A 27,596-nucleotide genomic window follows, 5' to 3' on the forward strand; every position below is an offset into this window, starting at 1 on the left:
GACTTCTTAATGCTCCTTGCAGGGGTCTGTGTCCTGGGAGCTAAAGTCCACACTAGGAAATCAGTGATGTTCTTTAACCTCATTGACAGTGAATTGTCCATTTCCTTCATCATCCTTTCTTGTCAGAGTCATGCCTGGACAGACAGGAAGAGATACCAGCTGGAGTCCCAAGTCCTACATTTCCTTCTATTCCTTCCTTACAAAGTATTTAATGCACCCTCTATCCTCAAGATACAGAGCATCTCCTACTGATGTCAAGGATGCAGTTGCCTCTCCTTCCACTGCTACCACTTGTTGGCTCATGCTGTTCTGTGGATGAACCCTGCAGATGGGGAGGTAGGGACTGTCTGCACGTCCTCCCTCCTCCCTGTTTCCCACCCTCCTCCCCTTCTATGCCTCTGGGATTTTGTGACTGCCTTCTGGGGCCCATGCTTGTGAGCCCCTCACTATCTGTACACTGTGGCAAGAGGCAGCCAGAGTAGTTTCTTGACTCTAGTACAACCAGGTTTGCTTTTCAGTGATTTCTTTAGAGCAAATGGACTTTAAAAGCCATAGCAAAATAATACAATTTCTTAAAATTCAGAGCACAATACAAAGAGGAGGAAATGAACAATAGAAATCTAAAATGTCTTACTCAGAGAGTCAGTCTCCCTTCCTCAACCCTTGCTCTACATTTTGGGTTTAGAAGACCAGAGTGACCCACTGAATAGCACATTACAGTCATTTTTCTGCTTCTTAAAAAACAAAACAATTTCAAATAGCTTTACAAGCAAATGTTACTTTCTTTTACTACTGTTAACTTTTTAAGAAAATACTGTTTAGTATGTACAATATTTGGTTTTCTCAGAGAAACTGAACCAATAGGATATATTTTTAAAATAAGGCATTGATTTTTATGATTTGGAAGCTGACAAATCCTAGGATCCAGAGTGAGAAGTCCTGAGACCTGGGGAAAGCAGGAAAACAGAGGTCTCTGCAGTGAGCTGTCTTTGAGGAGATCAGGGGGATATGAGCTCTAATCTTATGGAGGGTAAGTGTTTGTTCTCTTCAGGTCTCTAACAGAAGATGAGTGGCAGCTACTATTTTGGGAGTCTCCTGATTGAAATACTAACTTTATCCTGAATACATTCACACAAAAAGAGTAATATGTTGGAACAAATATCTAGGTACCAATCTCCATCTGATAAACACTGTTTGTCTGCACCACATTTGTATATTTTAGAAATGCAGAAAGAGGTCCAGAGAGTTGAGTTAAGTTTATCTAAGCAGCTTAGCTCGTTAAAGGGAGAGCTGGGATCCCAACCGGCTTACATGCCTTAGCTGGGTGTGGGCAGTTTCCCAAGTGTCTTGGAGCTCCTCCCTCCCTAAGAAGAAAGCGCACTGAAGGCCTTAGCTATTGCTCAAAGCTCAGGGAAAGCAGTGTCCTGTCTTCATGTGTGAACACGCCGGACTCGTGAGGCATGCAGCTGCCAGAGGGCCCCACTCGGCTTTGCTTTGAAAGGGCTCCACGGAACATTAGCAGTCACTGTTTACTGAAAGCCACACCCTTGTGCTTTGCTCAGATGTCCACTCTTCAGGGTTTACCACAGCTCTGTGCTCCTCTATTACTCGCTCGGCTGTAGAGGGGTAACACGCCAGGCCTGCCACAGGATGGAATGGGTAAAGAATCTGAGATATCTCTTCAAAACTGTCCCCATGGGCCAGTCCAATCCTGTTCCATTCCTTCCCTCCATTTTTTTTATAAACAGCTTAAAATGTTCATGCATCAATCATGCTGTAGGTACATGCTGCCTGCTGACTCACCCAATTTGGGATGGGCCTTCCTGTATGGAGATGGTGCCTGCTCATGGCCTGACCTTGTGCTGTGGTTCCCCACTGTTCACCCCCTCCTACTCTGCACTTTAAGAAAACACCGTTTAGAAGCAATCTTAACTATAAGTGCCTACATCGATCTTTTATACAGACTCCTCGGTCCTGGTTCCTTACAGCCCTCTCTGGTTGTTCCTGGAGGTTCATTCATCATGATAATATAATTAATCCCCACAGTGCTGTTGAGTTGATTTTGACAACAGCAAGCACCTGATTTTTTTTTTTTAAAAGAGGGAAACACTGAGAGTGAAGAGAGTGAAGCCACACCTCCTGGGCCAGATCTTCTAGTGTAGCCTATAGGTATCAGCTCTGATGGCATGGAGTGAGGGAATCCTCCTGGCCCCATCTAGTGTGGACAGATCACAGAGCAGGTCACCTCTGGGGCAGCATTTGTGGGAAGGCTTGTGTTGAAGGTCAGCATCATGCACAGCAATGTAGGCACTGTGCAAAGAAAGATGTATTAGAAGAAAAATGGGGCTAGGGATAGGGGACCCACAGTTTATTGAATGAAGCAGTGCTCCATGGTCTTTATGCTTCAATGAAAGGCCCAAGAAAATGCTGAGGGTCCTATCAGGTGGCATTGTGTGGGGTGACTCAGTTAGGTCCTCTCTTCTCAAAAGAAGTGGCCTTAGCTACTTCTGTAAATATCATGTATTTACAGAAAACCAGCTAATGGTTTAAGTACATGGCACTTAGGTTTAAGTGTATGGCATGTGAGTTCTCCGCGGCACTGTTACAACCTGTACTCATGCGCCTTGGTCCTGTGGAGTTTCCCTTTTAGGAGAACTTGGTCTGACTTTCCACAGGGTACCTGTTCCAAAGCTGTGACCTATGCTATTGAGAGTGGACAGTCTCGGGCAAGGTTTCTGAAAATGGCAAACTAATGGGCATACAAGGGAGTAATCCTTAGTACTAACAATATTCCAATGAGAAGATGATAAGCATCTTGCTTTCAAGGCTGTTCCACTTTTTCTTTTAGGCTGGAATAAATGAACTGAAGGTGCTTTGCCAACAGTGGAGGCTCTGTAGAGAAGTAGCACTCTCTAGAGGTGGATAAAACTTCAGGCAGTAGCTGCTCTGTGGTGACCAAGGTCTCCCTAGAGCCCGTGGACAGAGAGCCTACTTCATACATGATGGGGATTCTCAGAGTTAGAGGCATGTTCCTACCCGGCATCTGCTAACAACTGTGATTTCTGTATGTATGAAAGTGTTGTGGGCCTGGTTTGTTGGCGCGTAAGACTTTCTTTCAGTTATTGCATGGCTCATTTATATCCATGAGAAAGTGCTTTGTTGATGGCAGAACACCATTTCCCCTTAAGATAAGAGCGGTGTCTTTTGCTAGAAGCAAGGTAGAGATAAGGAGGAGACTGGGGCTGGCTGGTGCAAGCCTTCATTGGATCAATGGGAACGTGTGAGCTCTTCCTAGGAAAGAGCCCAATGGTTCTTGTGGGTAACACTATACTTCAATGGGAGACACACGGCTAAATGGCTAAGGGTGAGGAGCTTTGAAGAGTTAGGGGTATAAATGAAGGCATAGCTAGCTAGACTTGGTCTGAGAGTCTTCGCTGAACAGGAAGATGGTTGGAGAAAGAGGCACAGCTGACAGATTTGGGGAGCCCAGACGTGTCAGTGAGTCATAAATGCAATGGCATGTTCAGAAGGGAGTTGGCTGGCAAGACAAGTCACGGTGAGTGTGTGCGAGGCTGGAGCTTGCTGATGAGACTGAAGACATTAAGGACCATTGTAGGATAAGGGACTGTAGGTGGATGAAAGTGATGACTGGGAGGGACATGAGGTCAGGAAGGCCCCCAGCCTGATGCATGAATGGGATGGAGAGAGTGAGATCTATGCCAAGGTTACACGAGGAGATGAAGAATCAGACAGGCTGTACCAGGATGAGAGCCTGTAGGTAGCAGGAATACCAAGGGTCAGGGCAATGTATCTGGAAGAGCTAGAGAGGAAGGGTAGGGATGCCCAGAAACACACACAAGATTTAAAATCTGATATGAATTACATATAACTTAGTCAGTACACATAGAATCACCATTGTGGCTTCAGGATACTGGAAACAACGGTGATATGGCGTGAGAAATATTTTGAAGTTGAAAATGACTGTTTACAGTTACTCTTTTTGAACACTAGAGGGCAGCACAGACATATGGAATAGCATGTCAGTTTTGTGTTAGGACTGAACTGTGTATTTGAATATCCTTGTTGAGTTTTTAAGAAAGTTACAGAAAAGCCCTTTTAAATGGCATGCATGGGGCCTCAGGAGCCTGGAGCAGAGAGACAGCTAGATAAATACTTGGTACTCACCTCCTATAACCTGTATTAGTCATGATCACTAGACAGCTAGATAAGTACTTGGTACGAACCTTCCTATATCTGTCTTAGGGTTACTACTGCTGTAATAAAACACCATGGCCAAAGAAACTTGGGAAGAGAGGGTTTATTCGGTTTACACTTCCACGGTTTGCCACCGAAGGAAGTTAGGGCAGGAACTCAGAACAGGATCCTGGAGGCAAACAACGATGCAGAAGCCATGGAGGGGTGCTGCTTACTGTCTTGCTTCCCGTGATTTGCTCAGCCTGCTTTCATATAGAATCCAGGACCACCAGCCTAGGAATGGCACTGCCGACCATGGGCTGGGCCCGTTCATCCCTATCACTTACTAACTAAGAAAATGCTTTACAGCTGGCTCTCATGGAGGTGTTTCCTCAATTTCAGACGACTCTGTGTATGACATGGAACTAGCCATTATACTTGTCAATTCCTAGTCTAGAAAACTTTGTAACATTTCCATAAGAGTCCGGAAGAAGGAGAAGTAGGACTGTAAGTGGGTAGCACGTGGTTTGATGGTGATGAGGGTCAGTGGGCTTGTTCTCCAGGAGATGGAGAGCTATAAGGAGAACTTGTGGAAGGGAGGCAGAGCGGGTGGTAGGAAGAGATACCACCAGCATAGGAACCCATCTGATCCTGCATGTCTGGAACCCAGGGTGTGGGTGTCAGTGTTGAAGAATCTGTAAAATACTGCCTACCCTGTTCTGAAAGGGGCCTTTCTACTCCTGTCACTGGGAGAGGCTGCTCAGCTGTGGGCGTACAGTTCTAGGCACCTTCAGCTGACATTTAGTAAGGCTAAAATCCACAGGCCAGGACTGGAAGATTACAGCCACAGGCTGCTTGCAATTCATTGAGTTCCGACTACTCATTCCATGAGCTGTTGCAGCAAAGATCCACTGGGGGCACTAGAGGTTTACACAGTCCCTTGTGTACTAGCATAGTGGACCAGGAGATAGAGAGCCACTAAGCCTCCCTGGCAGTGACCGTAGACACGGGGGACTCAGATGTATACCCAAAGAAGGGACACACTTTGTCACTTAGAGCTCTCTTGTCTTCTTTAAATTTAACAAGAATATATAAATGCAATTTGCAATTTGGTAGCTGAGTACTCAGATGCCAGCCTCAGCTTTTCATCTTTGATGATGGATGTTTTACTTTGGGAAAAATCACATGACCAGCTAACCAGATCTCTTTGTTAAGTGGACAGGGAATCCTAAAATGTACGTGGCTTGTGAAAAAAAGCACTTAGGGAATTGCCAAGTGTGGCATACATCTTTAGCGTCTCCTTCTCTTTTCAGGACACGTCTGTTATCTAGAAAAAGCTGCATCAGAAAGGGGACTAAGATGAGCTTCAGGGTCATCCTCTGAAGCCATCACCACACATACTCTATCTCTCTTTCTATGCGCTCTTTCTTTTTAGGCTGCCTAACTACATTCAGACAAGAATTTGCAGAACAATGTTTATAACTGATGTCCTATTGAAAGGGACTTTTGCTCTGGGCAGGGAGTCCTTTCCTTGTTTTGTTTTGTTTTGTTTTATTTTAAGTTGACTAACACAGAGTCACTTGAGCTTTTCTGAACAGGAGACAAGGGCTGCCTGTGGAGTCACTGGCCAAGGCTCTGTTTACAGGTACTTTGTCAAAGAAGGACATCTATTGGACTCAAACCTCCTTGGTTTATTATAGCAATTTCGTATCATACATAAGCAACATGGTGTATAAATTTTACACATGTGAAATACATATTGCATTTCCCAGCAGGTGATAAGACTGTCAATATTTTCTCAGTCATATAGTTCTCAGATTAGAGTTTTACTTAAGTAAATGGATACTATCCTTGACACTAGACTGTGAGGTGGGCCTCATTAGTAGTTCCATATTTAAAACAATTACTTCTAGCCTTCTTAAGTTTACCTCATTCATTACCCACCACAGTCATGGGTTGATAAGAAAGGAACCAGCAAGCCCCAATTCCCCCTCCAATTATAAGCTCTTGAAGCAAAGGTCTTTAATGAGTTAGAACTATGTCTCAGAGCTAGCCAGGCTGTTTTGAAAGGCAAGGTCCACTGTCTCCTACCTGGAGTCCTTGGGTAATTTTCTTAATTGATCCCATCTTAGTCTTCTTTTATCAAACTATAATATGGAATGGCTCAATGGATACTTTCTTTTAGGAGTCTCATGTATGGAACTGGGCTCCAGTCTGAGGCAGTCAAGATTCATAGTCCAGGGGCAAAGTTTGGACCAGCAGATGGAAAAATACTAGGATGGAAATGTTAGGAATGGAAAGGATGATGGTGAAGTAGACCTTACTGTTCTTACTAAAAGTAGCTCAGGGTACCAAGTGCAAGGAATGGGGATATTGAGAAATATTAGACATTGAAATGGGAGAATCTCTTGTAAGCTTATGGCTGGCAAGATGGCTCAGTAGGAGGTAAAGACACACCTTGAGTCTAGCCATCAAACACACACACACACACACACACACACACACACACACACACACACACACGGTGAAAAAAAGAGAACCTATTCCCCCAAATTGTCCTCTGACCTTCAAATTCACACCATGCACATAACTGTTCTGCCACAAAGTAAACAAATAAATGTAATAATAAGAAAAAAAACCCTGAGTTCTCATGACTCATTCTGCAACTGTGTGCAGGCCAGACACAGGGACCCACTAGGCTTGAGCTCTAAAGGGAAAAACCTAACTGAAGGTCAAAGAGAGTCTTGTCAGTATGATCATGAAGGCAATAACGCCAATTTACCGAGTTTTAAAACCAAGGAACTCTTGTTTTACTACTTTACATGGTTTTAGGACTTAAATGACATAGTTTCATTAGAGTCAGCTATACCAAGCCCCAGCACTGACGTCACTGATGTCACCATGTCTTATCGCCACCACCAGCCTCATAGCTGTGTCTTTGACTCACCAAGCTTTGGGTAAGGCGGCTCACATGACCACAGGAAGCAGCTTCCATTTGTATAAATCACTCAATTTAGTCACAAGTTAGAGGCTTGAGATAAAATCTTTCAGGATTGTATGTCTAAACCCTTAAAGCACCTCCAGTGCACTAGGGTTTGATTTAGGGAGGGAGGAAAATGATAACCTCCCTTCCTCCTGATGCTCCGCCTCCCTCTCTTGTTCCTCCTCCCCTTGCTCCTCTTCCTTCTCCTATTTTCGCCACTTCTTTTGAGGCAGGATCTCTCTACATAGCAGCCTTGGTTGTCCCTGGAATTTAGACCAGGCTGGTCCTTAGACTAATAAGAGGTCCTCCTGCCTCTGCTTCCTGAGTGCTGGGATTCAAGCGTGTGCCACCACACCTGACATTATTGTTACTTTTGAAAAACTTTTACACAAAATATTCTGATCATAGTTCCCTCTCCCAGCTCCTCCTAGCTCCTCCAACTTCCTCACCCACCCAACCCCATGCCCTTCTCTCTCTCTTTTTCTTTAGAAAACAAACTGGAATAAAAAATAAGAAACACAAGAGGCAACACACACACACACACACACACACACACACACACACACACACACACACAAAATACCACGCCACACACCTTCTTAATTAGCCTAAAGTATCCCCAGAAAGCAATAGGCTATAAAAGTCTGTACTCTGTATATTGGTATAACAGTTATGGGAAGTATTACAGAGCCCATGTGCTATTCTGTGTTTTGCAGAGGAGTCATGGAAGGAGAGCAGCTTATGTAAATCCAAGAAAATGGGCATACTACTTTTTAGTTACGGAGCTTGAGCTGAATTCTGTGAAACCGAGTTTGACTTTGTTTTTAATCACATGGATGTCCTTATCTTCAGCAAATGTTTCCTTAGGAAACTGGAGCTGTGGAACATTCTTCCAGAGGGCAGGCACCCAGCTGGCAAGTGTTTTCCACATTACTTAGCTGAAGAGCTCTCTGCTTCTGCTCTCTGATGTGGGGTCAGCAGCAGCTCTCAACTGGGCAGCTCCCTAGAACCACTTGGAGCTCTTTAGCCCAACCACACTGCAGGCTCTTGCTTTGGGTTAGTTCGTGTGACCCTAGGCCGGAGCACGCATAGGATCATTGCCAGCCATTCTTGAGCATTTTGACCTACTTTTTTGCCTTTAGCCTCCTAAGGTTCTATACTTCCTATATTTGTATGTTTGCCCAAATTAAAATCTCATCCCCCTTGTAACTTTAAAATTATATAAAAATATTATTCAACATCTCCAGGTGGGAGACAATGAGCCTTTGGGAGACTTTGAAACCAGGCTGGTGAGCTTTGTAAATAACTTTACCATGAAAAAACGTTTTAAAAACTTATAAACTCATAAAATTTATGAAAAAATAACTAAGCATACCAGGAACTAGCCTGTCTTCTCTCCTGTGGCACACAGTGTTTGATTCTGTAGAGTCATTCTGCAGTTATGGTTGAGAAACTGTCACAGTGGTGGCTGACACCATCTTCATTTCACAGAATCAAAGAAATGACCTGTATTTTCCTTTCCAAATTCACTTAACATCATAGAGTCTGACCAGATTGTTGATCCCCATGAAACTGCCAAGTTATGACATGTGGCTGGATTTATAGCCCAATGATAAAGAATTTACCTGGCATGTTTGAGATACTGGATTCCATCCCCTGTATCATAGACAAAACCGAATGAAACCCAAAATCCAAATCAACAAAACAGCAACAGAAAGAGAGAAAACAATGGTGGCCTGAGTTCTACCAATGGTGGTGGTTTTGAATATGATGGTGGTGATGATTGTAATGATAATAATAATGATAACAGTGACAATGATGAAGAGGATGGTGATGACAATGATATAGAAACAGTTGTTGTTTGTGGGACTTGTCATCTCTGTGACAAAATACCTGACAAAAGAACTTAGAGGGAAGGATTTATTCCGGCTCATGGTCTTCGGGGTGGGGAGGTTTCCATTCATGCTTTTCTGACTCCACGTACTTTGGCAGAGCACTGTGGAAGTAATAATATGTGGAGGAGGAGGCTGTTCATCTCACAGAGAGGGAAAGGGCCTGGGGATTATGCATGACCTTCCAAGCCACATCTCCAGTGATCTGCTTCTTCTAGCTTGGTCACCTCTCAAAATATCAGAACCACCTGGAGATGAAGGGTTCAACATATGGGACTGTGAGGGACATTTCATATTCACACTACAGTAGTGATGTTTAGAGGTAATAGAAATTGTAACAGGAACAGCAACATTGCCTTTATTCATGCTGCTAGGAAGCCTTTGTATGAAGATGTTTACTAAAGCGGTGTGTCACTGCACCATGTTTACCATGAGTGCCATTTGAGCCTTGTGGGATATGACATTTGAATGAAATTCATATGACATATGAATTTGTGTGAATTGTTTTAGTTGCATATTGAAGGGCTTTGTTTGATGGATGATATGGCAGATTCTGTGCTAATATATTAGTTATTTCTTCAAATAATCCTAACCACATGTTTAAGAATGATGTAATAATTGTTCTGAAGAGCCTCTAAGAGAAGGGTGAAGACTCAATGGTACAAAGGAGAAAGATCAGTGTATTAGTTCATTTTGTATTACAGTGACCAAAATACCTAGCAGAGGCAACTTGGGAAAAGGTTCATTCTGGTTCATGGTCTCAGTCCATCAACGGGGAGGGCAGGACAGCAACATAGAGTATAGCAGCAAGAAAGTATGACAGTGTGGGATGATGTCACAGGTGAGGCAGGTACAAGATAGAAGGAGGCCTGTCATTGGATGAAAATGAAGGATGGGTGGGAGAAAAGTTTGAAGGAAGAGGAGGAGACTGGAACAAAGAGAAAAGAAGAGACGGGAGGGAGAGAGAAGGAGAGAAGCCATGACAGGACAATGGAGGCTGACATAAAGATCTCGTTCTGTGTATTTACAGGTTGTTACTAATGTTCTCAAGGGATGGATGGTACCGGGTTTTGTACGTTTAAGTGGGCAATTATATCTTATCAATTGGGTCAAAGATTATTGTGTTGTGTGTTCTTTTATGTGACAGTTTGAGTGTAGGAAAGTGTGTGGCAGCAAGAGACACTGGGCCGCCACGAAGTTGGGATGTGTTTCCTCCAAGATATCTAGCAGATATCTTGGGACACGGCGGTGCTGTACTTAGCGGGGTAAAAGACCACAGTACTTTTTTTATTTTTTATATTTTTACAACAACATAACAGAGCCTGTTCACAGCATGGCAGAACAGGTTCAGGGTAGGAACCAGGGATTGAATGTAGAGAGAATCTCTTATGCACTGTGTGGAAGCATCACCTGCCAATAAAAAGTTGATTGCCCAATAGCTGGAGTAGGAAATAGAAGGTGGAACACTCAGCATTGAGAGAGATAGGAATTCTGGGAAAGAGTCAAGAGTGGGAGGGGTCACCATCAGGACTCAGAGGAGACGGATGTATGAGACTGAGGTGAGGTTACCAGCCATGTGGCACACATAGACTAAAATAAATGGGTTATATAAGTTATGAGCTAAGTCTCAGATTGGTTATTTCTGGTGACAGGGGTGTGAGTGGGAAACCCCGAGCCTACATCTGGGTATAATTTTCAGACTTTTGTCTGAAGTGGCCTACTTCCACCATTTACCCCTACCTCCTGAAGTTTCCAGATTCTCCCAACGACATCAAGAGCTGGGGAACAAGTATTCAAAACATATCAAACCATGACTCATCTCACATCCCTCCCATCAGCATGGCTCTCATTTCGATCATCGTCTCGAGAAAGGTCCCTTTACTTGCACCTTGGCTTCTTCAGGGTGAACCACTCACATCACAGAGTCTAGCCTTTTTAGATCAGTTGCTTCTGAGCCGTCCATCAGTTCTCCTTTTACTAATACCATCTGAAACTCTTTCCTTCCAGAAAGTCACATATGCTCTGGATAGATCCTTTGGCCATGTGTATTCAGAAACCCTCTCTGTATAGGTATGTGATAGACAGCATCTTATGTATACCAGTATACACCAGGTGCCCCTTTTACTCCCCCAGGGTAAGCACCCAGGGCCTTTCTGCGTTCTTACCCACCTGTTTGACACATACCAGCAGCAGCAGCTCCATGTGGTCCCTTTCTGATCTGCTTGGTTGTTCTGTTTGCTGTGTTAGATGAACTTGGAGCATCTGCCAACAATCTCACTTTTGTTTTACCCCGAATGGCTTTTGACTTCTGTCTCTTCTGTAACTGACACCCACAACCCCAAACACTGTACTCTTTTTCTCCTTCTTCTTTTAAACTAGCACTTTTCTGCACTCAGTCCTATGACCAGTATGAAAGAACAGGTCTATAAGAACCTGTGGTTTCTATTTTGTTCTATTATTTTTTGTTGTTGTTCTTTTTTAAAAAAAAATGCTTTTTTCCAAGAGTTTTACAATACATTTTTAAAGCTAATGAGTTATGCAACACTAACATATTAGTGACTTAAGAAGAATAAGTGTGAAAAATACTAAATTTTACTGAAATGTTTGTTACTAAGTTGAATTTGGAACACATGCTGTAATTCTTTTTTAAAGATATCCATACCTTGTTAACACAACAACTATTTTCATTTCTTTGAAAGGGCTGAAGTGATGCTGGAGTTTGAATATTTAGCTCTAACGTCGCTTTAGGGTTGTGCCGGCACTCCTATTTTTCCGTGTGACAGTTGCTTTCTAAACTCTGACTGGAAATGTGGATGAAGATTTTCATTCTTTGGTAGCTAAAATACAAACGCCCTCTAGAGGCGGAAGGTGTTCTTACCCACCTTCTGTAGTGAGCTTACAGAATGGCTTTGGGTTTCCTTGGGCTAGGGAGGCGACTCCATCTTTAAGCCTCAGGAGCCAATCGGGAACAGCATAGGCTACCTGAGACTGTCATCAGTATGCTGACTTTTTTATTTTATTTTGTTTTGTTTTGTTTTTGTTTTTGTTTTTGTTTTTCATGTAACTTTTTTGTGTGAGCGTTTGGAACTGCTTAGACTAGAGAATAAACGATTGTTAAGTGGGCGAATTGGGTGCCTGTTGACAAAAGGTTTATGTGACGCTATGGAGAGTTGTATCAATACAGTAAACCATTAAAATGCCCCTTTATCATTTCCCAGTAATTTTAACTCAACCTTAGACCAAAAAGACAATGAACTCTGAGAGCAGTCACTCAGCAGATAAGGCGAGCGGAGAAATCCTGCTAGAAGCACAGGGTTATTCTACAGTCGAGTCCGCTGAGCCAAGCACCAGCTAATGAAGAGTGGATACTGCGTAGTTTCGGTGTCATGATGCTCTGTAATAGCAGACTGTATGGTCATGTATGTTTTATTCGGCCTTTGTTGTGTTTTCCAAAGGGATAACCAATTGACTGATAAAGTAACAAATGAAAAGTAACCCGACTCCACTGACCTGTGCAACCCAGCAGGAAGGATGGAAAAGAGGGGCCTTTAGCCTTGCCACAGTAGGACGGGTATGGAGTAGAGCTCTGTTCCTCGCTGCCTCCGTCTTCTGTCTCTCTGCACATCAGTTTCCAGGTTTGGTGAAAACAGCAGAATTGGAGTCATAGGAACAGGTACTGTGGGATACTGGAAATGTGGCAGAATTGCTACATCTTCAGGTTGCTGTCTATAAATACGAATGCGTTTAAGAAGCATTTATGTCCAAATAGCAAATCGATGGTTATGCTAGGGACAGTGGTTATTTTTCAAACATGGTGTATTATTTAGTTTGTGGGAGTTTTGCTCCACCAAATTGAATTCCAACGAAGAAATAGAAGTCACAACAAATGACAGGACCTGCTCGTTTCCCCCGTGAAAACCACTGTAGGGTGTTCTCTGTGTTGTACCAGCTAATCTCCCAGCCCACACTAACTCCTTCTAGTTATGAAAGAACCCTGCTGTGAAGGCATAAAGGCATAGTTTGATTGTTTTTTTTTATTTTTCATAATTCACGTACTAGTGATAGTTGAAGCTTCTGCTTTAAGAAGAAAAATCTTATTTTGATGTGGAAGAATACTCTTAGATTCCCGGAATTAGAGCATTTAGAATATTAGTTTCATTGTGATGCATTGCCCATTTCCAGTATAGTTGAACCTTCTTTCATTTCTAACTATGGTCCAGAAGCAGGTGAGCAGCATGCAGTTTGCTGACAGTAGTCACTGCGTTAAGATGACATGATGCTAGTAGAATTATAATGTAGCCAGAAAGTAATTTTCAGTTCAGAAGGTTAAGTATTATGTAGTGCATGACCAAATAAATGTCAACTACATGACTTCGCAAGGCAACATTTCCCCGCATTGGATGGCTTAGAGATGAAGGATTATGAGTAAACTGTAAGGATGTGAATTTTGCATAGGAATATTATAATTATAATTTAGAAGTATTGAAAAATACTTTATGAAGATTAAATTTACATGCAGGATTAAATACTGTTATGGGCCCATTATTTACTTAAGGCCGTTTAGGAAGAGGTCTTAGAGGCAGTCTTGGTCACTGCTCTCTAGTTTGTATTTCTTCATTTTCTACAAGGGTTTCTCTGTATTACTGTGAGACAGAATGACACCTGAATAAATAATATATGATCGGTCTGGATTTGAGCCCAGCAAGAGATGTCGTGCCTGCTTATGCATGGAGAGTTTGCAGTTTGCCTGCACCTCTCAGAGCATTGGCCAACTAACAACCACATTGGCCAAGTTTTCATTATGCTCAATAGAGTGCAAATGCCTCAGGGCATTTTTAAGTACCTTAATTGAGAGACATTATATGCCTAAAGAGAAATATTTAGGACATTTGGCAAAGAAGGCATAAAATGCAGCAAACTCCACACATTCCATTGTGAATACAGATCAACTGATACGATCAGGCAATAGCTCACTGTTGGATTTAACTTAGCAAGAATAAAGTATAACACAAATTTCTACAGAAAATGGTGATTTGAGAAACCTCATAAACTGAAGGATCACCATGCCTACCTGGATATAGGTTTCCATGTAGGAAACTGAACAGTGAAACCTGTCTTTGTTTTTCTACTGGGAAGAGGAATTGTGGGAAAGCACGGGCTGGGGACAGGCAAATATCCCAGGATGATGTTTCCAGGACGTCTCTGTAAGACTTAGGAATAGCCCAATCTCTCTGTTTCGCACCAGGGACAATTTGGGAGGCAGCAAGCAGCCTTAGGAGAAAATGATATTACAGTAGTGTCTGAAGATATTGCCAGGATGGCTTGTCTGCCTTACCCTTAGTGGAAATTATACTGAAACAGTGTGCAAGCACTTTCCATCTCTTAGAACCTTAGTAAACGTGTGTAAAATGTGTGAATGCTAATGGCTAGGACGCTTTGCTCACAGATGTAGATGCTGGTATGCCTGGTAAAGTGATACTGGTTACACTCACCTCCCGTCACAGACTGGCCAGCAGAGGGAAGCATTGAGAACCAGGAGCTTTGGGATGGAAGGTGAAGACCGCGCTTTCATAACCGGCAGGGGCAAGTTTAGCAAAGACCAAAAGGTCTCCGGGATGGGAGAGAGATGTCTTCCAGGGTCCTGAGAGCAACCATTGAACTATTTGGAAATGCCTCAGGGAGTTTTGACATACAGAGAATCTTCTTTCCTACTTACTAGGCTTGCAAACGGACTGAGACAGAAGTTCCTAAAATTTTATGTGACTCATGAGTTTCTACTTTTTAATATCTCTTATCTTCCTTTGTGAACTCCCTCTTAGTCCAAAAACAGGCTCACTGTATTTGCTGAGCAGTGAACCTATCATGCTGGCCCTTAGTTCCTACTGTCTCCTCCTGGAGCCTCTCACCCTGGGCACAGCTGCTGGACACTCATGTCCCCGGTCAGGTACACAGTGTAAGGCTGCAATGGGCCGATGTCCTCACATTCAGAGTTCTTATGAGGAATGAATTAAATACTGGCTATGGAAGTCTTTTATGAATTGGGAAGCACCTTACCCAGCACAGCACACAAAAGAACACTGGATTTAGAACCAGGTTGATCCAAAGTCAACAATCACTAGTTTAGTTCCACTGGACTCAATTTTATTCACTCAAAAAAAGAAAAAAAAAACCCTGGGACAATGACATGGAGATTCACACTTGTGACCACTTGGGAGCTAACAACTCATTCTAGGCTTTGTAAACTGATATACAATATACAAATTATTGACTTACTATGATTAAAGCAGTAAAAGACTGCCACATCCTCATCACTGTGAGTTTAACCCTCAAATTTGGATAGTGTCCAGAGAGCAGATATTGCTGAAGGTCATACTTTCTGTAATTCCATTTTCCATGGTGATGCATGAACTCTCGGTGTTTATTATTTTAAAGAGGGAGATAGTTATCCTGTGAATCAGGTAACTTACATTGGCATAACCAATCTATGCCCTCCTTATGGGAAGACTTCAGAGAATGTCAATTTCTCACTGGGATGCTAATGTGTTTACTGTGGATTCTGTTCCTCCAAGAAGACCCACACCAGAATCAGAAGGTGTGTAAGTAGCAAGAAGGGAGAGGAGCCAAATGTTTCAGAGCCTCAGACCATCCTGTGGCCAATGAGACTGGGATTCCTTGGCTCTTTCTCAGACCATCCTGTGGCCAATGAGACCGGGATTTCTTGGATCTTCCACTTGGTAATATGTGGATGGTACAGCAAGCCTTCACCTCTGTATCTGCCTTTCTGTACATGTCCTTGTCTGTTGTGGTTTGAATGAGAAATGTCCCCACATTAACCATTAGTCACATTAACACTTGGTCCCCAGCTGGCAGTGCTGTTAGGGAAGGTTGTGGCACCTTGAGGGTTTGTAGACTGGTCCTGCTTCCTGTTCACTTTCTACTTTCTGTGTATGACCATAGTGAAACCAATCAGTTTCCTGCTCCTGCCAACTTTCCCTGCCTGTTGCCTTCCTTGCCACAAGAGACTGTATCCCTAAAAACTGTAAGACAAAACAAATCCTTTCTCCATTAGGTTGCTTTTGTCTGGGTATTTTAAAGCAATAAAACGTAAAACTAAAACAACAACTTATTACTCTTACAAACAATGCAAAGGGAACCGGTTCCGTCAGTTTTATTATTCAGTTATCTGTGGGTTTCCATCTGGTCTTAAAAGCCCAGGAGACATCTATCTATTTAAGATAACTTAAGTACAAGGCAGTTCTTCCCACATCCATCAAGCCTTGACCTCCCAGTTTGAATTCCTGAAGTCTCCCTCTTGGACATTCTTCAGTGCTGATACCACAGGATCAAGTGACATGACACGAGCAGAGACGTCCTGACACACAGACGATAGTCTGCAAATGCGGATTCCCTGTTCTCTGTCCCCTTCATGCCACACACTTCAACAGCCTTATTGGTGTTGTGTAACTTCTCTGCCAATCCCCTACCTCTGCTTGCCCTGGAGAAAAACTCCAGTCTATGTCTGCTGGAGGCTTCTTCCAGTAAGGCGGTTTCTAGGTTCAGGACCTTTGTCCTCTTTCAATCTTTAACAAGCATCTGGGGACACCTCTCTTTGATTTCTAGCTTCTCTCTGTATAGGAGCTCAGAAATACTTCCTCAGGTTAGGTAGGGGATTAGTGACCATTGTTTGTTCTAGACTCCATCCTCTCTGGGCTAGGTCCCATTTGGAAGTAGCCCTTCCCTTATATTTTAGCCTTCAAACCCAGAAGTCCCCTTCAACAGATAATCAGGAGTGTCTTTAGGTGGGGAGATGGTTCAGCAGTTAAAGCACTTGTGCACAAGCATGAGGCCTGAGGTGGATCTGCAGAAGCCATCTAATCCGGGTGGGCATGGCCGCCAGCCTGTAAATCCAGCACTCAGAAGGTGGATGGAGATGGCTGTCCTGAGCAAGGTGCTTATGGAGACTAGCTATGTGGATGAGCTCTGAGTTTCACTGAAACCTCCCTCAATCAACAGGACAGAGAGTGATCGAAGACTCTTAAGTTCGTCTAAGTCGTATAGAAAGAGGGCAGATTGTCAGAGCTCAGGCTTCACCTTCACTGTGATGGTGTCCTGAAAATTTCTACCAATGCTTTTCTTGGGTCATCAAGTCACTCTTCATAAAGGGCCTGTGTTTTGGTTGTACTGCTCAGGCCCAGACAGCACATCTCCCAGGCAGAATCACTTCTCTAGAATCTTCCTGGTACTTCTCTAATCCAAAATTCCGGTTTTATTATTGGCTTTTTCCCTTCATGTTTGAAATTTGCCAGCAACGTCTGTAGACACTTTGCTCACGTTTCAGGCTTGAATAACTAATTGAGTTGTCTTTTATGGGTACTACCATAAACTATTTAGCAGATTACTGTCAGCAACCTTTAATCCTTTCCCCGTGCCTCCTTTGGATCAGTGACAGAAGTACCCAAGCAGGAAGCACTCACAACTGGTGAAGGAGACAGTACTCAGAAATAAGCAACTCTAAGCCTTGATAAGTCATCCATTAGAAGCCAAGCCTGGTGATGCATGTTTGTAATCCTAGCCCTTAGGAGGCTTAGTAAGAGAGTTGCTAGTTCAAGACCAGCCTAACCTGTTCAGTGAGAGTGGATTTGTTTTGTTTTAAGCATTCTAGCACTATCCATTCACTTATGGGACCTGTGATGTTCTAATTCACTTTAATTGTTGACTTGACTCATCCTAAAGTCATTTGAGAAGGAAACCTCAACTGAGGAATTGCCTAAATCAGATTGGCCTGCGGGCATGCCTGGGGGTGGTTTTCTTGATTGTTAATTGATGCAGGAAGGTCTGCTCACTGTAGGCAGCACCATTCCCTTGGTGGTTGGTGCTAGGATATATTAAAAAAAAACTAGCTAAAATAGATACAAATAACATTATACAGACTGAGCAGATTCTATTTATGTATTTAGAAATGTATGTGTATATACATATACAAATGTAACAAGAAAGAACAGATATTTAAGAAAAGTCCACAATGTATTAACCTGGTTGGGAGGAGAGGAATCACCTTAGGTGTTTGAGAGTGTAAGGTACTTTCGAGTGTGATGGTTTGAATGAAAATGACCTCCATAGGCTCATAGAAAGTAGCACTATTAGGAGGTGCTGTCTTGTTGGAGTAGGTGCGGCCTTGTTGGAGAAAGGGTGTCACTGTGGGGTGGCCTTTGGGGTTTTGGAGTTTCAGAAGCCTAAACAAGCCAGACCCAATGGCTCTCTCTCTTCCTGAGGTCTGCTGATCCAGTTGCAGACCCACAGCTACTTCTCCATTATCATGTTTGCTTGCATGACACCATGCTTCCTATTATGACTACAATGAACTAAACCTCTAAACTGTGAACCAGCTCCAGTTAAATTTTTCCCGTTATAAGAATGGTCATGGTTATGATGTCTCTTCACAGTAATAAAACGACAGAAAAACAAAAAACAAAAACAAAAACAAAACAAAAACAAAAAACAAACAAACAAAACAAAAACAAAAGAGCAAAAAAGAAAAAAAGAAAAGAAAAGAAAAACAACAGGAGCCTTAGTTGACAGTGACCAACCCCAGCTAAAACATGCTCAGAGGGGTGGGAGAGTGTGTAATGTGTTTATTGGTATTTATTGGTTCAAGCTAGGACAAGGTCGAGTGGCCCAGTATTGGGGGTAAGAGTTACAAATAGACCTGGGAAAATCTAGAGCCGGAAGAGTGGGCGCCACTGTGACCCTGCCCACCTCCTGAGGGCACAGCTCTGCTCTTAAGTTCAGACCATTTCAGCCAACAATATTCAATCTGTCCACTTTATAGCCCACACAGAATCATCATCCTGTATAAAATAATCTAGGGGTGAATGCTAATTTGTCTGTCTTGAGCCAGGTAGCAACTTTTCATCTTATCAGGTGAAACTTGAGACTGAAGCAGGTCTTCAGAGAAAGCTTTGTTACCACGGAGACATATGAATGCCTCAGAAAAAGAGAATCTAATTGCTATTAGGAAGATTGCTAGTTATAAAGATTTTTTTTCCCAAATGACCTAAACTGTAATGATAATAGGCCCAGTTGACCTTTTTCTAGATTCTAGGATCTGGATGATTATGTTTAGCCATTAACCAATTACCTTACTTGGCAAAGTGCTCTGCAACGCGATGTTTTGAATTATGCATACATTGTAGAGTGTCTAAAGCAAGGTCATTAACATGGGTTGTTACATGTTTATTTATTCTTTTTGTGGTAAGAACACCCAAATTCTACTGGGAAACTCATTATATCCTATAGGTACCATGCGGTATATTGTGGTGGACCGTCAGAATGTTTTCAACTTTTCTTGTGTATTTCTCTGTAAATTATGCCCCTTTTGGTATCCAGGAACCCCACTTTCAAGGGAGAAGGAAATGTATCAGGTTACATGACAAGCCCTTGACCCGTATTCTTTTTTTTTTTTTTTTGACTGTTTATAAGTCAGTTTTTTTTATCTGATACAAGTAAATATAATTATAGTGGTTTTATTTTTTCATCTTTATTAACTTGGGTATTTCTTATTTACATTTCTTTTTTTTTTTTTTTACTACTATGAAAGGTCAGTGGCATTTTCTTTTTCTTTTTTTTTTTTTTTTATTAACTTGAGTATTTCTTATATACATTTCGAGTGTTATTCCCTTTCCCGGTTTCCGGGCAAACATCCCCCTCCCCCCTCCCCTTCCTTATGGGTGTTCCCCTCCCAACCCTCCCCCCATTGCCGCCCTCCCCCCATAGACTAGTTCACTGTGGGTTCAGTCTTAGCAGGACCCAGGGCTTCCCCTTCCACTGGTGCTCTTACTAGGATATTCATTGCTACCTATGGGGTCAGAGTCCAGGGTCAGTCCATGTATAGTCTTTAGGTAGTGGCTTAGTCCCTGGAAGCTCTGGTTGCTTGGCATTGTTGTACTTTTGGGGTCTCGAGCCCCTTCAAGCTCTTCCAGTTCTTTCTCTGATTCCTTCAATAGGGGACCTATTCTCAGTTCAGTGGTTTGCTGCTGGCATTCGCCTCTATATTTGCTGTATTCTGGCTGTGTCTCTCAGGAGCGATCTACATCCGGCTCCTGTCGGTCTGCACTTCTTTGCTTCATCCATCTTGTCTAATTGGGTGGCTGTATATGTATGGGCCACATGTGGGGCAGGCTCTGAATGGGTGTTCCTTCAGTCTCTGTTTTAATCTTTGCCTCTCCCTTCCCTGCCAAGGGTATTCTTTTTCCTCATTTAAAGAAGGAGTGAAGCATTCACATTTTGATCATCCGTCTTGAGTTTCGTTTGTTCTAGGGATCTAGGGTAATTCAAGCATTTGGGCTAATAGCCACTTATCAATGAGTGCATACCATGTATGTCTTTCTGTGATTGGGTTAGCTCACTCAGGATGATATTTTCCAGTTCCAACCATTTGCCTACGAATTTCATAAAGTCGTTGTTTTTGATAGCTGAGTAATATTCCATTGTGTAGATGTACCACATTTTCTGTATCCATTCCTCTGTTGAAGGGCATCTGGGTTCTTTCCAGCTTCTGGCTATTATAAATAAGGCTGCGATGAACATAGTGGAGCACATTTGACCCGTATTCTTGAGTAGGCTGCTTTTGAGCTTAGAGTCTTCCGGGCACTATGAGTTTTGCAGAATCATGTCACGTTTCCTCTCTAAAGAAGGTGAAAGTCCACAAAAATATTTGAACTTAAGTTGTTGTTGTTTTTATTGAATTCCTTAGGACCACCAGCTTAAAGTGTAAGATCACTGCGACTAACCAGATAACAATCTGTAGCCTTCGCCTTTATCCGAGGTGGTCCAGGCATAAACCCTGTTGGAGGAGAGCAAGGAGTTGTGCTCCAACTGTGCCTGCCTGCCACTGCCATATGTAATGTTGCTCTTTGATGCCTGTCTTAGTCTTGCATTGCTTCAGTAACTTGGACTGACAGACAGACAGATCCAGATACTCAGAAAAGCTAGGATCCAGTGTGCTGCACTCTGGGATGGAGAAACCACAGCACCCCAGAAGCTTGGTATGTTTACTATATACAGCTGAACAGAGAGGCAGCATTACTGAGTGCAGCTAAACAAGGAAGCAGGATTTATTGACTATAGCTGAACAAGGAGGTAGGTTAATCTTTGCAGGAGCATCTTTGTGGGGATCAATCTTCAGGCTGTAAATGTCCAGGAGGAGGAAGCTCAGTGAACATTTTCTTCACACACTATTGACATTCATACACAGACCAAAAGGAAGGCTTTTCCATCTTCCTGAGCTTCACCAGGAGCTGAAAAGTTTTGGCATTCCTATGGGTTTGAGGCTAGGGTCCTTGATATGGCTAACCCGTGTCAACAGCACACATATTCACCCAGAGCATGACATACTCAAGGCTTCCTCAACTTCCCACAGATGGCACCATTGTCACTGGGGATTCTTTAGACTGTCTGAAAAGTCCTGAAATGATCATTTTTTACCCTAGTACATTCATTGATTCACATTGGTTCACTGGTGTGTGTGTGTGTGTGTGTGTGTGTGTGTGTGTGTGTGTGTGTTAAAGAAAGATGGAAACCTTTCATTTATCATGAACATATTGTTATTATCATTTTTCCTGATTCTCTATAATGGTTTTTAGTTAGTATTTATTTAGTATAGACATGAGGCAGTTTCATTATGTCATTTCCTTGCATACATATCACTTTTTGTACTTTGTTCTCTATTACTTCCCTCAGATGTTTCTCGCTGTTTTCTTTCCTCCTCTAAATAGTGCCTCATCTACTTTCATGCCATATAAATGTATGTGTAAATAATTAAACATAGATTCTATTTGAAAGAAAAATTGAAACATTTGGTCTTTTTTTCCCTTCCTAATCCTTGTTTCTTTCCCCTTGCTCTAGACTGATTCCTCTTCCGTCACAGGCCCCCTACCTACATTGAAACCTTAATTGCACATACAATTGAATGCAGGCAATCACTGTCTCTGTGCATGCAGCAATTTTGTGAAAATGGATGGTCTCTAGTTCCAGCCATTCCCTTGCCCATGAAATCTCCATTTTTCTGCACTACATTTTCTTTATCAATTTATCTGTTGAGGACCATCTAGGTTCCAGATCTCAGCTGCTATATAGACAGCGTCATAAAAACATCCACATGTGTCCATGCTTAGATTCCTCTGGGTCTGTATCCAGGCATGATGGAACTGGATCCTATGGAACTTCTGCTTTTAGTGTTTTCAGGAGATCCTATATTGCTTTCCATAGTGGCTGTATCACTTTATAGACCCAGTATCCCTTATGAGAGCCCCTCTTTCCATACATTATAGTCAACAATTTTTTTCATGTCATTTGTTTCTTGATGATACATATTTTGACTAGGGTGCTCAGAGTAGTTTTAGTTTTGATTTATGTCTTAGGGCTTTACTGCTGTGAACAGACACCATGACCAAGGCAACACTTCTAAAGGACATTTAATTAGGGCTGGATTACAGGTTCAGAGGTTCAGTCCCTTACCATCAAAGTTGGAAGAATGGCCGTGTCCAGGCAGACATGGTGCTGGAGAAGGAGCTGAGATTTCTGCCTCTTGTTCTGAAGGCAGCTAAGAGAAGACTGGCTTCCAAGCATTGAGGAGGAGGTCTCAAAGCCTCCTCCACAATGACAAACTTCCTCCAACAAAGTCACACCTCCTAACAGTGCCATCACAAGAGTCAAGATCATGAAAATTGAAGTTTTTGTTGACAGAGGTGTTCTAATTCTTGTAATTAAAAGATGGGTAAATGGTTGTTCTTTTTCTCCCCTATTTACACTGAAGTTTAGCTGACTTTCTGTTGTAAACACGATTCGTTGCCTGCTTTCTTTCTCCAGACATTCCTCTCAATAATTATTCTGCTTTCTCGAGACTATTTTTCTTTCTTGTGTGTATTTAGAATTCCTTTACGGAATTTTACACAGTGCTTCATTTTGTGTTCATGTTGAAATACTCTTAGTTCTTTATCAAATTTAAAAAGAAAATTTTCATAGCCATCTCAGTTGGAAATTATTGGCCTTTGGAGCTTGAAATCTATATTTGCTTGAAATATATATTTTTCTAATATCTTGGCTTGGGATGATTTATTTTTTCTGAGAAGTCTGATTTTTTTTGTGAGTTAGCATTTTCTCTTAGCTTTTAGTGTTATTTCTTTGTTTTGATGGCATTTTGACTACAGTGTACCATGGAGAGGTTCTCTAGTCATGCCTATTTTTAAAGTTTGCTTTGATATTCATTTCTTTCCCTAGACTTGACGAAATTTCTGTGATTCCTTAAATTTCCTAGGCCACTAGTTTTAAAAAAAATATCCCAGCCTCCTCTATACCATTACTAGGGTAGATATGGTCTCCTATTTATATTCAATAGAATCTGAAATTTGCAGCCATGCTAATTTTTATTGATATTTGAATGTAGTGTTCCCTCTATCTTTACCATCCCTGGTATGCTTTCTTCTGTTTGATCAGGTCTATTGGTGACGAATTGCCCTTTGTTTTCTATTTGATTTATTGTTTCCCTTGTCCACATTTTCTTTCTTTTCACCCCTTGCCCCACCTCGATTGTCTAGTTTGCATGTCTTATCCATTTTGCTGATGCTCTCATCTGTGTTTCTGGTTCTCTTCCTCAGGACTGGAATTTTCTTCCTTCATTGTTTGTGTCTTCTTTTGTGTTATTGATTATTTTTATAAGTAAGCACATACATTATTCATCTGGTATTTTGGGACTCACACTGCCTTGCCTTGTCATACTTCTTGCATTTTTGTGTTGTAGTTTGGGTATCTGTTGGTTTGGATGTCTCCTCCGGTTTAATTGGAGCACCGTAGTGAGTGCTTAATTCCTAGTACCAACCACAGGGAGAAAAGCTGCTATTACAGCAACAACATCAAGCTAAACAAAATATAGAAATATACTTAAAATTGATTAAAGACTGGTCATATACCAGTAAAACAGCAAATACAAAACTTGAGTAGAGCGTGTGGCAGAGAACATTAGGGTAAATGCAGACATCTTAGCTGAATGAGTTTAGGGGACAGGAAAGGGGAAATAAAAGGAAAAAAAGAGTAAAGAACATTGTAGAGAGGAAGAGGAAAGTTCAAGAACTTAAAAATTTCCCAATAGTGGAGAAATGCATAAGCAAAATTAATGTAAGAATGCAAGTTATATATAAAACCTTTAAAAGATAAATCCAAGGAATCACTAAAGGTATGGTAAAAGGGAAAGGGGTGGGCACGAAAGGGAAATAAAAGGATTATGCCATGTGATGATGATCTTTATGACCAACTAGAGAGGATAAAGAATCATCTAAGAAACATGTCTCTGGGAGTGTACGTACAGGACTTCATACCCACCCTAAGCATGGACAGTACTTCTCTGTGGTCAGGGTTCCTAGGCTAAATAAAAAGGAGAAAGTAAGCTAATATTAGCAGTTATGGTTCCCTGCTCCCTGACTGTGTGTGCCAAGGACTGGCTGCTTCATACTCCTGCTGTGGTAAATTCATCGCTATGATAGATTGTAACTTCTGTGACCTCAAATGGGTCTTCCTCCCTTAAGTGATTTTATCATTCATTTGTTACACAATAAGAAAATTAACCAATAGACATGCTTCAACAAAATCAGAAGGAATGACAAAAATTTGAAAGTCTATTTACAAGGTAGAAACACTGCTAAAACCCCACTGAAAGTAAAGGAGAAACTGCAGTGAAGGGGGTTTTGTGGCGGCTTCCTTTAGGGTCCTCTAAGGTTGGATTCTGCCAGGTAGATGCAAGCAAGGGATGATCTACTGGATATGGGCAGACTTGTCTGTTGTACGGATTAAGCTTGTGCAAAGCCTGCTCCAGTGTCAGGTGTCTTCAGAGCTGTGTTCATTGCATGTCTTTCCTTCTCTGTGTACCAAGAGATTCTGCCAGTCACATTAACTCTGCAACTTTGACCCAGCTATGTTCTCACACCTTTCCACAGATGGGTCGGTTTAATTCCAAAGCTCTCAGATATTCAGGTTGGGTCCTGCTATTGGCACAGCATCCTCTTGTTCTCTTACTTCCTGAGCCAAGCCTCCTGCCACCTGCTTTTCAGTGTCTGACCTTACTGCTTTCTGTAACTGCCTCCTCTATGTGTCTTCCATTGGGGCTGCATGGTTTACCTCAGGCTCTCTGACTTATGATTATCCCCATGTTCACATCTTCAAGATTGTGCCTAAGCATAGAGCTCTGAGCCCAGGGTAGGGTATGACATGAATTTTCCCTCCACTGCTGGAGGGAGCCACTGGAGGAGTCAGTCTCAAAGAAAACTACAGCAGGCTTTGAGTTATGTGAGCACTGTGGGCTTGACTGTGGGCAGGGCTGTGAGCCTCTTATCATTAGAGCCACCAGGCTCTATCTAATGATAAAGTTTCAGCTTCCCCAACTCCACATCGCAGAACTACTGTCCTGGAGCTGTGTCAGCACCTTTCAACTATCCTATCTCCCAATGCCTTCCTGAAATGTCTTATCTCGTTGCTTTAGAATCTAGTATTTTCTTTCTTTTTAACATTTATTTATTTATTTATTTATTTATTTATTTATTTATTTATTTATTTATTTATTGTGTGTGTGTATGTATGTATGTATGTATGTATGTTCCAGAAAACACATACATGTACAACAATAACAACTTGTTGGGATGGGTTCACTCTTTTCATCATGTAGGACCCTGGCAAGCATGGTTACCTGCTGATCTAGTTCACCAACCAGTAGAGAAGGAATCACATGAATGATTCTTCCCATCACTTGGCAAATATACAAAAATGAAAGACACACAAATTGTACACAAACAAACACTTATAGGTTTTAACCTATGAGAGTTGATTCACAATACTTTTGAAACAGTCCTGTAAAGCTATGTTCATTTGTGTGGCTTCCTGCATGCTTTGACTGGAAACTACTTTTAGCTCTTGGCATTTTCTCTCCTCATATTGTATCTAGCACAACAAGGCACAACGCTGGTCTTTTAACTAAGTGTTAAACGTGAACTTTCTTCCCTTCTAGGGGGTAGGATCCAGAGTATAGAATCTTCATGGCTCTTTTTCCACCTTTGGTTTTGCAGATTGAGAAATGGCATGTAACATACCTAATCAAAGACAGCGGGCTATGTCAACATCAGGAGAAAGTCTGTATGAAATCCTTGGTCTGCATAAGGGAGCATCATGTGAAGAAATTAAGAAAACCTACAGGTATCATGGACGTTCAGTGGGGACAGTTCCTGCTACTGCTGGTGGTTTCTGGTGACTGGCAAGCGGTACCAAATTAAAAACATAAGCTTCTTGCCAAGACCAGCTGATCTGAACTGGACTCCTGTTTCCTCCCCTGTAATGTTGACTGTTCAGAGCAGTTAGGGATAACAGCGATTTTTGAAAGAATTGCTGTATGGTGCCTGGCCTAAGGAAAGGGCAGTTAGTGATCTAGACTGGGGAGAGGGAGTCGTTAGGAAGGAGGAGGGCAGAAACCTAAGCAAATTAATAGCTGAACTTTAACCCATGTGGCATGCCATCACTAGATCTGGCATAAAGGTTTGTCACACGCTGTACTGTCAACTACACTGGCCTTTAGTTTTGCTCTTTTTATAGCTGACTTGCTTCTAAGAGTCACTGTAAGGGAAAACTGAAGTATTTTATTTAAAATTCTAAAAATACATATCAAGTATAAAATACTTTGCTAATTTTAAACCATCAAAATGAAGATAATATGCATCTTTAACTTTAACCTTTAAATAATTTTTATGGAGAGTTTGTCTCCTTCATCCTTTGCTGTGTAGATAAGACAGTAAAGGATTAAACTGCCTTTAGTTTCCACCCATCTTTCTTTCTCCTAAATACTGTAATGAAAATATCTCCATGTTACTAAATATCCCATTTTCATGGTTGTAGACTATGGTTATTCTCACTGTGTTTAGTCATTTTACAAGCATTGATTATTTAACGTGAAAGTTACTTTAGTTTCTTTCTAAAGAACTAAATCACAGTATGTGTTTCCAATTGTTTCCTAATAGAAGAGTAAGCAAAATTATAAGCCAAAATGAATCAAAACATGATAATTTTAATTAGTATATACTTGGTTCTGTCTTGAACTGTTTTTTGTTTGTGTGTTTGTTTGTTTGTTTTTTCCCGGAGCTGAGGACTGAACCCAGGGCCTTGTGCTTGTTAGGTCAAGTGCTCTAGCACTGAGCTAAATCCCCAAGTGAACTGAGTTTTTTTTAAAAGCTTATAATTCTTTTTTTTTAATGTATGGAATTTAACATTTTTCAAAATAGACAAATTGTTAGTAATTGTTGTAACGTCTTTGTCCTATTTGTCAAGGCTAAAATGCCTCCCTCAATTACAGTATTGTAAATGTATCAACTTCCTTCTCCTTTTAGTACATTAGTGATTTGCTTTGACATTCACTCTTTGATCCTTCAGGTATTTTGGTATAAGGGATTGAGGAAGGATTTCAGACTCGGTTTTGTGAAATCAGCAGCCTACCAATA

General features: G+C 41.7%; 1 protein-coding gene across 4 annotated transcripts in view; it reads left to right on the forward strand.

The window, feature by feature from the left end:
- The window catches only part of Dnajc5b (DnaJ heat shock protein family (Hsp40) member C5 beta), a 93,038-nt gene that overhangs the window by 9,617 nt on the left and 55,825 nt on the right, over nucleotides 1-27,596 (forward strand). For 2 of the 4 annotated variants that reach the window (XM_087630569.1, XM_087630560.1), the window contains exons 2-3: nucleotides 12,525-12,742; nucleotides 26,178-26,304. In XM_087630569.1, coding sequence (XP_087486695.1) covers nucleotides 26,186-26,304 — 119 coding nt within the window. In that variant the 5' untranslated portion in view covers nucleotides 12,525-12,742; nucleotides 26,178-26,185. 4 annotated transcript variants of the gene reach the window in all.

This window comes from Rattus norvegicus, chromosome 2 (genome assembly GCF_021556685.1).
Source record: "Rattus norvegicus strain SHRSP/BbbUtx chromosome 2, alternate assembly SHRSP_T2T, whole genome shotgun sequence".
Taxonomy (NCBI): domain Eukaryota; kingdom Metazoa; phylum Chordata; class Mammalia; order Rodentia; family Muridae; genus Rattus; species Rattus norvegicus.